Below are 17,610 nucleotides of genomic sequence, written 5' to 3'. Positions count from 1 at the left end.
ACCTAATGTTTTCATTGTCAAAGCTGAGGTGTACTACTAGTGAAAATGGTAGTTATTACCTCCTTCTCTTGCATTCATGTTTTGTCTTCAGTGTTGCTTTGTTTTATCCATATAAAAGGAAGCTGTTTTGGCAAATGGTAGTTTTAATACGTATGTATGCATATTGACACTTATACAACATGTATAAATCATGGGGTTCTCCCATGATTTCATAATAAGCTCCTTAGTGGAGCTTATTTCATATGGGTGAGTTGAATGGACTGTGTTCTAAAAATTTATTTTAAATGTTCTGGAGTTGTGTGTGTGTGTGTGTCCTTAAAGTCAAATACTGCAGTAGCTTCAAAATGAATTTAACTCTCAATTTACAAAAAAAGCTCGTCACAACTTATAAAGAGTCTTTCCTCTAAAAATTTGTTTGTTAATTGGTTGTTTGGACGTTTTTTTCCACAGGAAAAAAATACATGGTGGTCAGGTCTAGAACAATACATTTAACCCGTAATTGTACTGAAGTATAATCCTGAAGAATTAACCACCATGAATAAACCATATTTCTCTAGAAAAAGGCTTTAAGTGTTCCTGGGGATGCCAAGAACACACTTCACCCACCCATTCACCCCCCCAGCTGCTGTGGAATTTGAACTCCCTCAATGTAGAGTTTCTGAGCTGATTACTGTGGAGCAAAGGCTCCTGGAATGTGGGGACTGAGAAACGGGATGTGAGGAGCAGAAATAACAGGGTGGAGAAACTTCTCTGCTAACTGCTTCAAGTAGAAATTGCATCTCCTCTCACATTTTCCCCCTCTTTTCTTTTCTCTAAAAGAATAAAGTGATTTTACTACTACAGAAGTAACTTTAAACTCCAAATTAATGTAAAGTCCACACGTAGACATTTACGGTAAAGTAAGATTCATCCATATTTCAGTGGGGGCAAAACTCAGGTTTTCTTGGGCATTTCAGAGGGAAGCTCAGTCATACTCTGAAGAGTTGGATGGGCCTGAGCAGAGGCTGGAGTGAGAAGGTGAGATACTCACTTGCTCTGTAATGTAATTTTACCTATTGAACATAATTTTATTTAAATTGAACGTGGTCACAATGATTTTGGAGGTGTATTTATAATCAACATCAATCCAGAAATCTTCATCATATGCTTTATAAGAATTTTTGGGTCCAGTAATAGGCAAGGAACAAAAATTTTTATTAGGGCAACATCTATTAGCAAATAACTCCAAAGCAAGACACAAATGTTCACCACAGCACTTGAACATAGAGTACTCTTCCTGCTAGCACTTTGCCAACACAATCTTCAAATCAACTGGGGTGGTAGGATGGGGAGTAGCATCCCTTTCTTAAGGTGTTGCTAGGTTATATTGATGGCTTTATTAAAATCAGGTGACTCTTCAAAACTACAGGCAACAAAATAAAAAATAGACCAATGGGACTACACCAAACTTAAAAACTTCTGCAGATACAAAGAAACAATCAACAGTATGAAAAAGCAACCTTCAGAATGGGAAAAAATAATTGCAAGTCATGTATCTGATAAGGGGCTAATATCCAGAATAGATAAGGGACTTCTATAACTCAGCAACAACAAAAACCAAATAACCTGGTTTAAAAATGGGCAAAGGGCTTGAATAGATGTTTCTCCTTACAAATGGCCAATAAGCACAGGAAAAGATGCTTAACATCACTAGTCATTGGGAAGTGCAAATCAAAACCACGATGAGATATCACCTCACACCCATCAGGATGGCCACAATCAAAAGAACAGAAAATAAGTTTTGGCAAGGATGCAGAGAAGTTGGAACTTCTGTGCACTGTTGATGGGAATGTAAATGATGCCTCCATTATGGAAACCAGTATGAAACATCCACAGAAAATTAAAAATAGAATTACCACATGATCCAGCAATCCCATTTCTGGGTATATATCCAAAAGAAAGTGGGATCTCAAAGAGGTATTTACACACCCATCTTTATTGCACCATTATTCACCATAGCCAGGATGTGGAAGCAACCCACAGGTCCATCAATAGATAAATGGATAAAGAAAATGTGACATATACATACAATGGAATATTATGCAGTCTAAAAAGGAAAGAAATCCTATTAATGCATGATTTTAAAAAGTAGAATTACATCTTTAAACAAGTAAAAATAAAAAGGAAGGAAATCTCAACACACACTACAACATGGATGAACCTCCAGGACATTATGCTAAGCAAAGTAAGCCAGTCACAAAAGAACAAATACTGTATGATTTCGTTCACATGAAATACTAAAGTAGCCAAAATCATAGAAACAGAAAGTAGGAAGGTGGTTACAAAGGGCTGAGGGAGGTGGAGGGGGACATTAGTGTTTAATAGAGATAGAGTTTCCATGTTGCAAGATGAAAATTTCTAGAGATCTGTTGCATAACAATGTAAATATACAGTTGTGCATCACTTAACGACTGGGATACATTACGAGAAATGCATTGTTAATCAATTTTCTCATTGTGTGAACATCACAGAGTGCACTTACACAAACCTAAACGGTATAGCCTCCTACACACCTAGGCTATGTGGTACTAACCTTATGGGACCACCATTGTATATGTGGTCCATTGTTGAACGAAACGTTGTTACATAGTGCATGACTGTATCTAATACTTCTGAACTGTACAGTTAAAAATGGTTAAGATGATAAATGTAGTGTTATGTGTTTTTTACTGAAAAAAAAATCAGATGACTCTTCTTTAACAGTGGCAGTAGCTAGAGAAGGCTAATTTGCTCTCTCACCATGGGGGTCTAAGGAATCCCCTGGAAGAGTCCCTAAGAACTCAATGTTGGGTAGGACCAGAGGAGATAGATAAAAAGCTATTAACTTCTTGAATTTCTGGAAAATACTACGGGTCTATCTAATTCCAGTAAGAGTTGCCTTTTATGGAAAAAAAGTTTGTAGAAAATGAATAACTTTAGAAAGATTTGAAGAGAGCTATTAGCTTTTGGATTATGCACAGATTATAAGATTTTTTTTCCCTTGGGATGTGGTAAGAATCATCAACACTGATGTTATGCTGCCACTGTTCTACTGAAACTTCCTTACATAAGGTTGTCATTGACGCCCTAACCGCCAAGTCCAGTGGACTCCAAATGGTCCAACTGTCTACTGGATGGTATCTCAAACTCACCATGTCCTCTAAACCTGGTTCTCCTACTCTATGCCCAAACAATGGACTAATTAGATCATCAGTCACCCAAGAGGAAAACATTGACTTTTCTCTGTTTCCCCAAGCCCTCACTTTCTACTGCCTACTAACTATATCAGACAGCACTCTTTGTTGTAAATGCCAAAATTCAACTTGAACTAACTTAGACAAAAAAGAGAAAATTTTTTACAAGGATATCTCACATAATCAAAGAGAGAGCTGAACAACCAAGCCATAAAAAGGTGAGGACACAAATGAGCCTCAGGGACAACTGGAACCATGAGACTTCTTCATTTAGCAGAAAATATGCCAATTTCCTCCAAGGGAAGAATGACTTGATTTTCCCAATTCTAGTTTGAAAAATGCCAGAGAAGGGCTCTGATTAGCCCAACTCAGCTTAGTTGTTTACTCTGAATCACCTCAAACACTCAATATAAGGAGAATACTTAAGTAAATTAGGAAAAAAGAAATCTATATAGTGGAATTTTATGCAGCCATCAAAGTTATGTTTATGATAGGTTTAAAAAAATTGATACGGGGAAATACATATTAAAATCAGAATGTTAATTAACTCTACAATAATATCTCAATTCTGTAAGAAAAAAGATTAGAATGAAATATATCAAAATGTTTAATAGTTGTCACTTCTAGGGTGTGCACAATTTACCGTCTTCATTGTTTCTGTATATTATGTTTTTTCCTATAATAAGCATATATAACTTTGAAGACAATGGAAAAAATGTAAAAACTTTGACTGTCACTTTCTGGGCTATTGTAATAGCCTCCACATGGATTTCCAGACACCAAAACATCTTTTGCACAGCTGCAAAAAATTATCTCACTGAAACTCAGGTCTGGTCATGGCTTACTCCTATTTTAAAATCTTATTTGGTTTCTCACAACAAACAGTAAAATCCAGACTGCAAGATCCTTCACTGTAACCCAATCTATCCGCCCAGTTTGATCTCCCACCAGACATTTTATATGCTTCCACCTCAAACTACTCACAGTTCCCCAAATACACCCTGCACACAACTTTATCCTTCCACATTGTTGTTTATTCTCTCCAGCAAACAGCATACGATTGTCTCCTCCTCCATCACTACTGCTGAAATCTATGATTCTTCTTGGGGTGATCCAGCAGGGATGCTCAATTTTTTGTATATTCTTACCCTGAGAATGATTTTCATCTACCAAGGAATGTCACTTTCTTTGTCCAAGTATGAAGCCTCAGGAGGTAGAGGGGTAGAAAAGGGAACTGATCTGAGAAGTCAAATCAACTGAATCATCCCTGAATCAATGCTGGCGATCACGGTCCAGCAAGACAACTGTCACCTTCCTTGTTACCGGGCTCCCTCCTTCAACCACCTATCCCAGTTATGCAAACAATTATACCTTTAAAGCACTTGGCAAAATGTTAGTTTCCGTTATTATTATTCATATCAACAGGGCTTCCTAACTAAAATGCTAAGAGATTCCAAAGTTCCAGAACCCAAATCACTCCGATTCATTGTCCCAAATCAGTTTGTGAGCTTATAGGCTGACTAGCTCCAGGATGCTGATTCGATGATAGATGTATCAACTTCCCTTGCAATCATCCTTTCTCCGCTGAACTCCACTCCCATTACATCCCCTCCTATGTGCAACTGCAGCCTTCTAAATGTCTCCAAAATGCACCTAAGTGTTGGGAAGATTTTGTCCCCAAAGATTTTATCTGAAGTGAATGCCTTTAACACAAACAAACAAACAAAAATCTGTTTCATTTCCAGGAAAGTGATCCTTGTGTTTCTGTGTTCAAAGTTGCTGATAAGCAGTTTATAACATGATAATAACAAGCATTAAGCACTTACAATGTGTCAGACACCCATAAGCTATGTTTCACATATATGTGTCTCATTTAAAACTCATAATTTTCCGTTGCTTTACAGAACTGGAAACTAAGGCTCAGAGAAATTGAGTAATTCACCCACTGTGGCAATGTGGCAACTTAGCCAGTGTGGCTGAGTCAGGACTTAAATCTGTCTTAGTCTATAGCCCTTGTTCTTGCATATTACATCATAGAAACCACGCCAGGGGCCAGCCTGGTAGCACAGCAGTTAAGTTCGCACGTTCTGCTTCTTGCTGGCCTGGGGTTCGCCGGTTTGGATCCCTGGTGCAGACATGGCACTGCTTGGCAAAAGCCATGCTGTGGTAGGCGTTCCCCATACAAAGTAGAGGAAGATGGGCATGGATGTTAGCTCAGGGCCAGTCTTGCTCAGCAAAAAGAGGAGGATTGGCAGTAGTTAGCTCAGAGCTAATCTTCCTCAAAAAAAAAAAAAGGAAGAAACCACACCAAATGGCAGAAGGGTGGAGGGAAAGTATGTTCTTCAAATATTCAGGATATCTAGGGTTAGAGAGGCTGGATCTACTCAACATTCAAGATAGAACAAATAGTGTCACTGCCATGAATGTTTCACCAACTCCTTTAACCATAATTAGTCACTTGTTCTTGGGTAATTTTTTGTACCTCTCGATAACTTCTATCACTGGCTTCCTTTGAGTTATTACAATTAGCTGTGTATGTCTTTCTGGAGGGTAGGGATCTTGTCTTACTCATCTCTTCATTCCTTACTCTCTGTAGCACAGAGTCTTGCATATGGTAATAACTCAATGTTTGTTATTGATTGGAGATAAAGTAAATGAAGTATTGTGGAGATGCCTTTGCTTTAACTTATTAATAAATGATGTGATATTGCATAAAACCTAAAACAACTAAACAAGCAGAAAGTTAGAAAATACTAAAATCATAACATTCTTTGCCTCTAGTAAATCACTAGAAAACAGCTCAGGAGACTGTTTCACCCTCCATTCCCAAAGCATTACTATTGGGGAGAGAAAAGTAACTGAACAGAGCGAGCAGACACCTCTGGCATCTAGTCGGTACTCAGTAGAATATCTTTTTAAGAAAAGAACACTGCCAGCCCAGAGCTTTTAGGGCTCAGGTTTGTTATCACGTGCCACGTCGTTCTCTCACGTCTCTAAGGGATGAGCCCCAGTGTGAGACTTGAAAAGGACCGCTGAGAACTACATTTCCCATGATGCCCCTCTAACGCACGCAACGCAGCCTGCGACGTCGTTCCCATGGCAACCCAAGAGCCTGCTTTCCCAGGTCCATCTCGGAGCTCGCGATCCTTCTGATTCTAAACTGGGTCCTATACTGAGGCCACGACACTGAGGCGGCCGAGCCACGATGCCCAGGTATCCTCGCAACTTTGCTTGCGCCCAGCTTCGCTGCCCTTGATAGCCTCCCCTCTCTCCCAACCCAGCCTGGAAGGGACAGGGAAGGGAGAGGCCGCTAGGGGTGATTTTAGGGAGAGGAGCCCATGCGGGCCTACTGGTGGAAGAAAATTGTGCATCTCTTCTGTTTGCAACCCCTGTCTGGACGGTCAGGGAGCCGTAGGAACTATCCTTAAGCTTATAGATTCTGCCGCAAGCAGGTAGAAAACTTCCCCAGGGAGAAAAGTAAAAGATTTTTAAAGATCATTCAACTGCAGCCATTCACTTTTCAATAAAAGTTTGTTGCGGGCCAGGGAATGTTCTAGGAGCAGGGGTTCAGGCGGTGAACTAGACCACAAAGCCACCTCCTCAGGGATCTCCCCTCCTGGTAAACGGGTTCACGACAGTAAATCAGGGGAAACTTGCAAAATTCTGTGAAAAGCGTAAGGTCACGTTTAAAAGGGGGGGGGGAGGTGAAGATCTGTAAAATACATTTTAGCTCTTCAATTCTATGATGTCAATTTTAATTACCTCTTCTCAAGATTAAAAACCTTCTATGAACAACTTATAAGGACGTTGGGGAGAGAGGGATCCTGCAGTCCATCACAGAGCAGGATAAATCTGTTTTTCTCACCTTGTGGATCTCTGGTGTGGTCTCTGTTGAGTTTATGGACCTTAGTGGGAAAAACTGTCGGCTTCCTTCCCACGGCGGTATAATTGGTTACAGTTATAAAGTTATGGTTATAGTTATAAATTTCCATCAGTGGTACGACTGGTTGCAGCACCTCCTTCTCTCTGCTAGAAACTTGGAAAGCAGATAATCACATTTTGAAAGAATGGTGTGTAAATGAAGAGCAGACAGTCCTGGACTGAGTCCTTGGGGGTTCACCTGTGAAATAAGTGTATGAATTTTAGTACAAATATTTAGGGACACTTATATTGGTCTTTTATAGCCCCTTTCTTCATCCTTGGTTCTTGAATAATAATTATTATAAATACTCAATAATTTTAGGTAGTTATATATAGCCAAGTCCTAAACTAAATGAATTATCACATTTTAACCATCAATCGCGACAATCCTATAAGGTTGGTCTTCTTTTTTATTGGCATTTTAGAGATGAACAAACAGAAGTGAGCCTGGGGACTAGCACAGAAGCTGGCATACATTAGGTGCTCAATAAATATTTTTTGAACTAATAAAGGAATGAAGGATCCAGAAAAAGTTCAGTAATTTGCCCAAGTTGGCATATGTAGAAAGTAGCAGATTCAGGCTCACAACACATCAGATCTTGCCTGTATTTTTTAGTTCAATACTCCATTTTTCATTTAGAGTTTAATTTAAAAAAGGCATAATCTTAGTTGTGTAAAGTTTTATATGTATGTAGAGAGATGAATGGAAATATGATTTTCAAATGTGATTTTGGGTGATTTTTTTTCCTTCTTTATATTTTATATATTGAAAAAGGGAATCTTGACCCAAAAATATAATTTAAAGAACAAAAACAAAAAAAGAAATATTTCAGGGAGCAAGAGTACATTGGTTTTACACCTTCTCCATTTTCCAAGATGTTGGTGGTTTTCAAGTTGTAAATTTCCAAAAGTCATTGTACATTCATGTGTGTCTGAGAAGCTAACACACACAGCTTTCAACCTTGCCTGGAAGCCCCAAAATAAGACAGCCTCAAATCCTGATGATAAAGGCTCTGCTTATCATTTTCAGCTTTCTTCTGTGAAGCAGTACAAAGAAAATGACTAATCCTCAGAAGTTTTACGAGTTTATTGTCCCCCAGAAAATGTTGATTTGTTTTATAAATTTGACTGAAATAAAATTTCTCTGAGCTTGAAATAAATATTTGAAAGGATTCTTTTTGTTTCCCTGAATTTTGTTTTTCTGCCTCTCATATAGTGAAACTCTCTGGGAAATTGCAAAAGCTGAAGTGGAAAAACGAAGTAGTAATGGAAGTGAAAGCGATGGAGTTGAAATTGGAGAAAAATCTGTTTTCTTCATTGGCAGTAAAAATGGGGTAATGCATTTTTCCTCCTCTTTTTTCTTTTTTTTCCCAAGTATTGTGATGATTTAACAACCAGTAGTAAAATTTATTTTAATACTTTGTTAAAAATTTGGATACTTCATCTCTTTAATCAGATGACCATTCTCCTGCCTTCTGGTTACACTGGAGCTGCTTGTGCCCTGTATGAGGGTGCCCTGCTCATGGGTGAATGGAGACTAATATCCAGCCTGAGTGCCTCTTGTGAAGTGATGTGCACTGATGTGGGCTGCAGCATCCCAGAGGAAGGGGCAGTTGTTTCTAATTAGACTGCCCAAGGAGTCATCTTTTCCCAGTTTGCACAAAGGCACCATAAATGCTAATCTGATGATCATTATTATTATTTATAAGTTGCTTGTACAACTGAAACAAGCGCATAGATAATAAAAACGTGAAGCATATAGGGGATGATACATTTAACCTTCACTTACCTCAACTAGAGTCATAGAAACCGAAGGAACATTGGAGACACCCCAGTCTTCTACAATAGGGATTCTTACCTTGGGGTTCATGGAAGTACTTCTTGGAGTCAGTGAACGCCCTAGAAATGTATGCAGAATTGTGTGATTGTGCATGGGTGCATTTTTGTGGGAAATTAGATTCTCCCAGGGTTCCAGCACCTCCCAAAAAGGTTAAGAGCCACTGTAAACAGTGGTTGTATAGTCTAGGTTTGAATATCTCCAGCAATAGAGGAGTTCACTTCCACAAGGCAGCCTATTTCAATTTTCTTTACTTGAAAATCCTAGTTATAAATCCCAGTTACTAGAAAGCCTCAGTCTGTTTCACTGTAACTTCTATCGCTTGGTGCTAATTCTGAACTGTAAAAGTATAGGAATAAATTTAATTCCTCTTCTACCTGTTAAATCTTCAAATGGTAGTCAGTTTATTCCTGCATCATCATTCCTAATAGCTACTTGTCATTCCATTACATGGATTGTCACAATTAATTTAGCCAATACCCTATTTTAGGACAATTAGGTTGTTTTTAGTTTTTTGCTTTGATATAACACCTGCTAATAAACATCCTTCAATAATATACATTTTGGGTCTATTCCAATTATTAATTTCTATTTCTCACTATAAAAAAAGTCTTTCAGTTTAATCGTATCCCAGATGTAATCTGGAGTAATTTATTTATGAGCACATTTTTTGGTAAAAATTACAGATTTTTTTAGTAAAAATAATACATCGTAAAATGTTCTGTGTTTTTGGCAGTTCGGGGTTTTCCAAACTATTTTCCTTGGAGCTTAACAGTTTCCTCCATTAGAGCCTTCCCTGCTGCTCCTCTTTTATCTGTTTTCTTGTAAGAGATCATTTTTTTAAAAAAATAAAGAATTTTACTATTAAAAAAACAAACAATGATTAAACCATTGAGCCAGTTCCTAGCTAAGACATGAGGTTAAGTTTCGTGATGAGTGGCAGAGATGGCCAGAACCTATATTTCCTGACTCCTAAAAAGAAACTTAGAATGTACGTCCTCTAGGAATAAAAATATTCCCAAAAATAAACCCAAAAATATTCTGAGCCAGTATATGGATTGCTTACTTTGAACTTACTTGTAACATGTCCTTTATTTGTATGTTATCTTTTTTCTTTATTTCCACTTCAACAATTGGAATTAAAACATTTTAGAAGACACTAATCATCAGCTTAACCAGTCATTAGCATTGATGAATAGAGAGAAAATTTAAGACAGCTGCCAAGTTGACCACTAAAGTGAGGTATGATTTGCTAGTATTTGTCATCTGCAGGACTTTATAATTATAATAATAGCAGTGTATTTACGCTGTGATGGGAAGTTGACAGTTAACTTTTTCCACTTAATCAAATTTAGGAACAATTCTGAAAGTTTCTAGTTTCCAGGTAATTTATCATTAAAGTGATTAAAAAGCTATTTTGGGCCACAATTATGAAAAATAATAAAATTTTACATATGGATGACATTAACAGAATATTCTTTCTTTTTTAATTTCCAGGGAAAGACTACTATTATTCTAAGGTGTCTTGACAGGTAAGTGTTATGTTAACTTTTAGACTACATTTGTTGCTTATTCTAGTTCTATAGGGCAAGTTAGATAGTTATGGAAGGAGAACAATTTTGAGGCCCAAACAAAATAATTTAATTCTTAGTGAATCCATAGTAGGGCCTTGAAGATCTCCTTTAAAGATAAAACCAACAGCAAGCACCAAAAAAAAAAAAAAATTATACAGGATTAATACTGGATTTGCCTATTTGGGGGAGAAATTAACATAACTATGATAGTACCTACCTTCTTTTTGGCTATGCTACTCTGATATTTAAATTATTTTCATTTTACCTAGTCCAGGATTATTTGAACATTAATTATAATCTTTAAATTGCTCATGGATACATTTTTGAAGCACAGTGTTGGTCCTCAAACTACATTTTACCATTTATTTTCTATACTTCCTAACTTTCTATCTGGCCATTAGATTAAGATTTAGCATTATGATTGGTAGATGTTGCAGAAAGTTGATAAGGAAAGTCTTCAACCAATTTTGAAAGATATTTCTCTGTTCCCTTCATCCTAATGCCTATTTCTTATAGCTTCTCCAAAAACATCCAGAGATGGAATTGTGTCTCAGGGTCACAGTAAAGAAACATTCATTTGAAAAAATATTATTAAAGAATAGCAGTTCTGGAATCCTGGCTTTGTGTAATTCCTTTCACCAACAGAATTGTTTCTTAGAAGAACCATCCACAGTGACACCTGCATTGTCTTTCCCTCCCTAGAAATCATGGCTCTCTTTAGGCCATATGTGTTTCCTACTACAAACAAGTCATCTACCATAACATCAGCTTAGGATAAAGTACTACATTGAACTCAAAATTATTAATTTCAGTTCCTTGATGGTCTACTTAGAAAAAAGAAAATTCTGCAAATTGTAGGTTAAATATAAGAGCTTATAAATTTTGTCTTAAAAGCATTTTGTTTCATAAAAGAAAATTTCTATCTTACAGAAAATATAACCAAATATTATTTTATATATGTATCAAAAAAGATATATATAGGGCCAGCCCTGGTGGCCTAGTGGTTATGTTCAGCACACTCCATTTCGGTGGCCCAGGTTCACTTTCTGGACATGGACGTATGCCACTCATCTCTCAGTGGCCATGCTGTTGCAGCAGCTCACATGCAAAAATAGGAAGATTGGCAACAGATGTTAGCTTAGGGTGAATCTTCCTCAGCAAAAAAATGAAACAAAAAATAAATTATATAGGGAGGATATACAGAATAGTTAATAAATATAAAGCACAAATTAAAAAATTGTTTCATACCATTATTATTCAGCTACAACATGGATGAACCTTGAGGACATTATGCTAAATGAAATAAGCCAATCACAAAAAGACAAATACTATATGTGATTCCACTTACATGAGGTATTTAGAGCAGTCAGATTCATAGAAACAGAAAGTAGAATGGTGTTTGTGAGGGCTAGGGGGAGAGGAAAATAGGGAGTTGTTTAATGGGTATGGAGTTTTAGTTTTGCAAGATAAAAAAGTTCTGCAGTTTGGTTGCTCAACAATGTGAACATACTTAACACTACTGAGCCGTACACTTAGAAATGGTTATGACAGTAAATTTATGTGGTTTTTACTAGAATAAAAAAACTTTTTAAATAGATAGATGATAGATATATACCCTAAAACTACTTACCAAGCAATATAAGCTGTGGTGTAAATAATTCATCAAATCATTTGTTCATTTTTAGGACTTGATGTGATTTGTTTGCAGCTCCCACTAGCTAAATGGTACCCATGTTTCAGCCATGATTTAAGATAGAGAACTGTATTAAAGTCTTCCAGTAATGTCTCCATTCAGTTGATAGTCATCGGATTCCCAGCTCCCCGCATTAAGGTCCTTCATAACCTGATGTCAGTGCTTCCCACTTGGCCTGTATGCGGAGAGCTTGTGTCCTAACATGGCCATCAACATTGCCATCCCCATGCCTTCTCCCCTAGCCCAACAGTACCTCTAGGGGTGACCACAGCACCCACTATGATGGTTTTTTGAAGGCTTATTTACTTTTTATATAAAATTTTTATCATTTTTACCTCAATGCTACTATATAAGGTAACTTCTCTACTAATAAAGTTTTTAAGAGGAAGCAAAACTGAATCGGGTAAGATGATAGCATACGAAAATCCATGATGGTAACACTGTTTGTCTTTATTGTACAGGGATGAACCACCAAAACCAACCTTAGCTTTGGAATATACCTATGGAAGAAAAGCAAAAGGGCATAACATAGTGAGTGTCTTTTTATGTGGAATTGCTGTGCCCGAAGATGGAGAAGTAATGATGCTGACTTTGTTTTCCATTTTCCATCTTACCTACAATCAGTAAACATATCCAGTTGTACACTTCATAGCTATTCGCTTATAAACTTCACATGCAACTCAGCAGATATGCACCCAACCAAAACTGTAAAAATATTTTAGCCTTCTCATTTATTATGTCTTAAAATGCTGGAATAAGATTTCTTTGTAACTTTATTGTGCAGTTTTTTGGCATGTTTATATTAATTATGTTAATGTGATGTACCCTCTTCTTTCAAATGAGAATGATACTGTGAGTTCCTTCTGTCTCCAAAAAAACCTGCTATGAGTTCGACCTGTGGAACATTTATGAAAACATACTGCTCAAAATCCAAATCATTAGTGTTTTTACATATACATCTTGAAGTTGGCAATACTATTTGAGAGTGAAGGCCCTACTAGGTCAAAATCCTATTTTCACTGGTTTTACTATCTTTTCAAAAGAAAGTTAGGAATTACTCAGGATAGAGAGAGTTTATGGTGTATGTTAGGGGGGTAAAAAATCCTAAATAGAATTCTCTTCTGGAGTTCTAAAATGAAAAGAGGTCATTTCTTAAATAAAGTTAGGTATATGGAAGAACAATCTAGAATAAAAGATCCCATTTCTCCTGTAACACAGACAAATTTTTATAGATTGATCTAGTCCTAATGTTCAATCATTAGATAATGTGTAAAGAGTTAAAATTGCCTGTTGCTTCTTCCTGGATTCACTAATAAAAGTTGGTTATTAAAACTGTGAGATTAAAAAGAGAAGAAAACGTAATATATTGAGATGTGGGAGAGCTTAATTTTTTTGACTCACATGAATTTTGATGTGAGTGATAAACCTAGAAATGGAATTATCCTTTTCATTGGAAACTTTGAGACAACGCGCATAAACTTAACTTTTGAGAAGAGCTCCAAAAAACTTCCCTTCATCAAATTGTGAATCAAGGGACATTTTCCAATGAAAAATTATTTTCCCCACAAACATTAATGATTCAGATATCAATAGCAAAACAATTTTAGTGATATGAGATGATAACTTGTCAAAAATACAAAATATATATATTTGTAAAACTTGCTTTAATGACCATCTGTCTCTTCCAAGTTCATGGTAACAGATATATGAAAACTCATGTGATTCTTTTTCACCTGTTTTTTCCTCTAAACTTTGTGCTATCAAGTTGGACTTTTCGATATTCATTCTGGAAGATTCATGTCTTTCTCAGATTGCATGTTCCCTGAGAGTTCTACATGGACGCGCTTTGTCAGCTCCTCACACGATCTCGGTGTTAGGTAGGCTTCTCAGCATCAGGGAGGAAGCAGAGCTGCCATTTGCTGGCAGTCTAAGAAAGCGGTGAGGGAACAGATGGCCTTGATTCCAAGCTGCTGGGCTGCCTCGCTCTTTCGTGCCCCTCATATTTAAGAGTCCTGTAACCACTTGTATAGACAGTGCTCACCTGTCAGATTCCCCAGGGGCGTCAGGCACGAGCAGTCTGTTTATTCTTTCGCTCACGTAATCCTGATCTGCAGCTGGGACTGCCATCTCTTCTTCCCATTTTCTCATGCCTTACCTGTATGTCTCATTTATTTTGTGAGCTTCTGCCTCCCTAAATCAGGACGTTTTCCTATTCAGCTGTTTTATTTCTATCTAGAATGATAGCTGTTTTAAAAAAGATGACACCAAATGTGTCTAACTGGTTAATTTTATTTCAAACTTGAGTCTCTGCGCTATGTGATATTTACAGAATTGAGGCACTGTTTGTATCTTGTATTAAGGTGTTACTAGAATTAGGGCATTTATGTACACATATATATTCCTAATGTTTCATCTTTGTTCTTTGGAGTAGATGTTTTGGTGCATTTTGAGGGATGAGATAGAGAAAGGGGAAAGTTTTGACTGCCAAGAAAGGCTTAATTGAGGACTATAATATTTTGTATCCATAATTATTACTGGCTGGTGCTAATGAAGTAGAAGAAGTATTTAAAATTCAAAATATCAAAAAATTTTAATGTGAAATAAACCTGTTTTTCAGCCAAAAGATATTGCTCACTTTTGGGAACTAGGTGGCGGAACCTCTTTATTGGACTTAATCAGCGTACCAATCACAAGTGACACCTTACGGTAAGTGAGCCAGCTCTGGGAACAGGTTAGTAAATACCCAGTAGTGTCCACAGGGTGAATATGAGAAGGCTTATGTGAATCAGAATTTGAAGGGACAGTTTTCTGTTGCTGAAGGCTTACACTCACTTTCTGTGTGTTTAAACTGTAATGCTTTCAAAGAGGTTTTGAAAGAACCCAGGTTCTGGCCTGTGCTGAAGTGAGATAGCTGGCATTCCAACTAATAGCGTATTTTGCAAGCCTGCAAACAAACAAAAATATGTCAAATAACACTTGGGCATTGAATTCACTTGGCAAAAACAAATTTGAAAAGCTTAAATCTTTCCAATATCCATCCAAGTGTGAGCTAATTCAGCCCTGAGTTTTTGCTTCAGCTGGATATTATGTCTACCATTGAATTTAATGCTAATTAATACTGTTGAAGCTTCATCCGTGGGAAGACTATGAGTTAGAGGAAGGAGAAATTCTCTTTATTTGCTGACCTTAAAGAAGTAGAAACTTGAGGAAAACCTCAAACTCTTTGGTGGTGTTTTCCTGACAATGACTCCCACATGTTGGCCAAATCAGATTTGGAAAATTGTGACATTTCTCACAATTTTCCTGGGAACCCGTCTTAGCCAAGGAAAACAAAAAATTTTAAATCTGAAATGTCTTACTCTTGTCAGAGTTTAACACGAACCATTGCTGTGCCTGGATCAAATAACAAAGGGCTTGACAATTACTTGTTATATTTTGGCCATTAGGAGCTTTAGAGTATGGAATTGTTAACAGGACAATTGTTTTTCCATAAGTAGCTGGATACAGATGATGTTGGCTTTATTTGTCCAGTGATATTTTTTTCTTTTAAAGAAATGTAATTTACTGTCTTTTACTTATTACAAAAGTAATGTATGCTCATTTGGAAAACTTGGAAAAATACTGAAAGGGACAAAGAAAGTAAGAGCACCCGTAATCACATAAAAAATAACCACTGTTAACTTGCAGAGGTATTTCTTTCAGTGTTTTCAGTGTTTGTAAATGTACATTTAGATCTTGCTTTTTTCGCTTATAAGCACCCTTTCCCCCTGACATTATTTTTTATAAACATGGAATTTTACAGCTACGTAGTTTTTCATTTGTTCTCCTTTAATGGACAAATAGTCAAAGCTGCCTGGGAATTAGGGTGGGTCATGGTGGTCTGGTTGAGAAGAGATGGTGAGAGTGGGGAAGAGCTGAAGGAACCAGAGCTGCCAGGTAGTGTGGCCCGAGGCTGAAAGGAGTGAAAAACGCTGGGTTACCTGGGTGTGCGCCGGCTCCACTTCCGGCCCTGATTGTCACATCACGTTGTTATATCCCCTCACTAGTCCACTTCTCCAGGCCCAAGAGGGTTTGGGCCTGATGGCCTTGTGGAAGTTTTGGTTTCTGCAGGAAGCCAAATCTTTCCACAGCTTCTTTAACACCCCACTTTGTGAGTTCTTGGTCTTCTTTCCCTGGAACCCCAAACAGCTGGAGCCTGCTTTAGGAGAGAGGAGAGGCCGGGGTTATGATGAACAGAGGGAAGGGGAGCCATAGGCCGGGCTCCAAAGTAGGTTGCTGAGTCGTTAAGGAATTCATGGAAAACATTTCACTCCTAATATAGAGTGTTTTGCGACTGGAATTAATTTCACACATAATTTCCTTGTGTTGGACAAAGCCCAGCAACTTGAGAAAATAATATTGCCAGATGCTTTAGATACTGTTTATCTTTAAAGTGACTGTTCATAGAATAATTATAGATGGACTGAACATTTCCACAGACTTTAGATAATTTGTAATAGAGCATTTCCTGTGGTTCAGTTCTCTGTTTTAAGAGGTTGTTGGCTTTTAAAAAAATTTTTTTAGCTGTCATTTGCTATGAAGGTAAAAGTAACACAAGTATTTCCAATGCAATGGAAACACCAATGTTAATCTTGGAAAAAAGTTGAATAATCCATTTCTCTTTTGCTTAAAACAAAGTTATTTTTCATTTGGAAAAAATGATAAATTTATTTTATATACATTTTACCACAACTGAAAAAAAGTTAAACCATAGTCATCTTTTTTTTAAACATTAACCATCCTAAACTCCTGAAAATAGAATTAGTTTCCTTACTATTAAAAGTATATATATTATATTATTATTACAGTTAAGCAAAACTGTTTCTGAGCTTATTAAAATGACATAGATATGATTGACTAGACAATTTAATGGCACAATAATTATATAGAAAATCTTGATAATGTCTAAAAGACTACTTTCTGAATTTAGACTTATAGTATAGAATTTAGGTACTGTTTTGCTTGAATTATACAAAAATAGCTGGGTTTGGTCAAATTCGGCAAAATAACTGACTGTATTATAAAATAACTAACATATGTTATAATTCCTTGCTATTTAGTAGCAGAATGTTTTCCCCTGTTGATCAAGGATATCTTGGCTCGTGATTATGGCTCCATATACTTATGACCATTTTCTGAAATACTCCTAGATTTGTTTGTTTGTTTTTTATTATGATAAAATCATAACATAAAATTTACTATTTTAGCCATTTTTAAGTGTACATTTTAGTGGCATTAAGTATATTCACATTGTTGTGCAACCATCACCACCATCCATCTCCAGAACTTTTTCATCTTCCCAAACTGAAACTCTGTACCCATTAAACACTAACT

The 17,610-nt window shown here is 36.8% G+C and overlaps 1 protein-coding gene across 2 annotated transcripts in view; it reads left to right on the top strand.

Moving 5' to 3' along the window:
* The first annotated feature begins 6,310 nt into the window (after positions 1-6,310).
* The window catches only part of DYNC2LI1 (dynein cytoplasmic 2 light intermediate chain 1), a 29,522-nt gene continuing 18,222 nt past the window's right edge, over positions 6,311-17,610 (top strand). For both annotated transcript variants that reach the window (XM_046663092.1, XM_046663093.1), the window contains exons 1-5: positions 6,311-6,425; positions 8,350-8,467; positions 10,468-10,502; positions 12,699-12,768; positions 14,855-14,943. In XM_046663092.1, the coding sequence (XP_046519048.1) occupies positions 6,418-6,425; positions 8,350-8,467; positions 10,468-10,502; positions 12,699-12,768; positions 14,855-14,943 (320 nt within the window). In that variant the 5' untranslated portion in view covers positions 6,311-6,417. The remainder of the gene's footprint in view (positions 6,426-8,349; positions 8,468-10,467; positions 10,503-12,698; positions 12,769-14,854; positions 14,944-17,610) is intronic.

Source organism: Equus quagga, chromosome 5 (assembly GCF_021613505.1).
Source record: "Equus quagga isolate Etosha38 chromosome 5, UCLA_HA_Equagga_1.0, whole genome shotgun sequence".
NCBI lineage: Eukaryota > Metazoa > Chordata > Mammalia > Perissodactyla > Equidae > Equus > Equus quagga.
The sequence above is the reverse complement of the archived record's forward strand: the minus strand, read 5'-3'. Positions and strand labels throughout refer to the sequence as shown.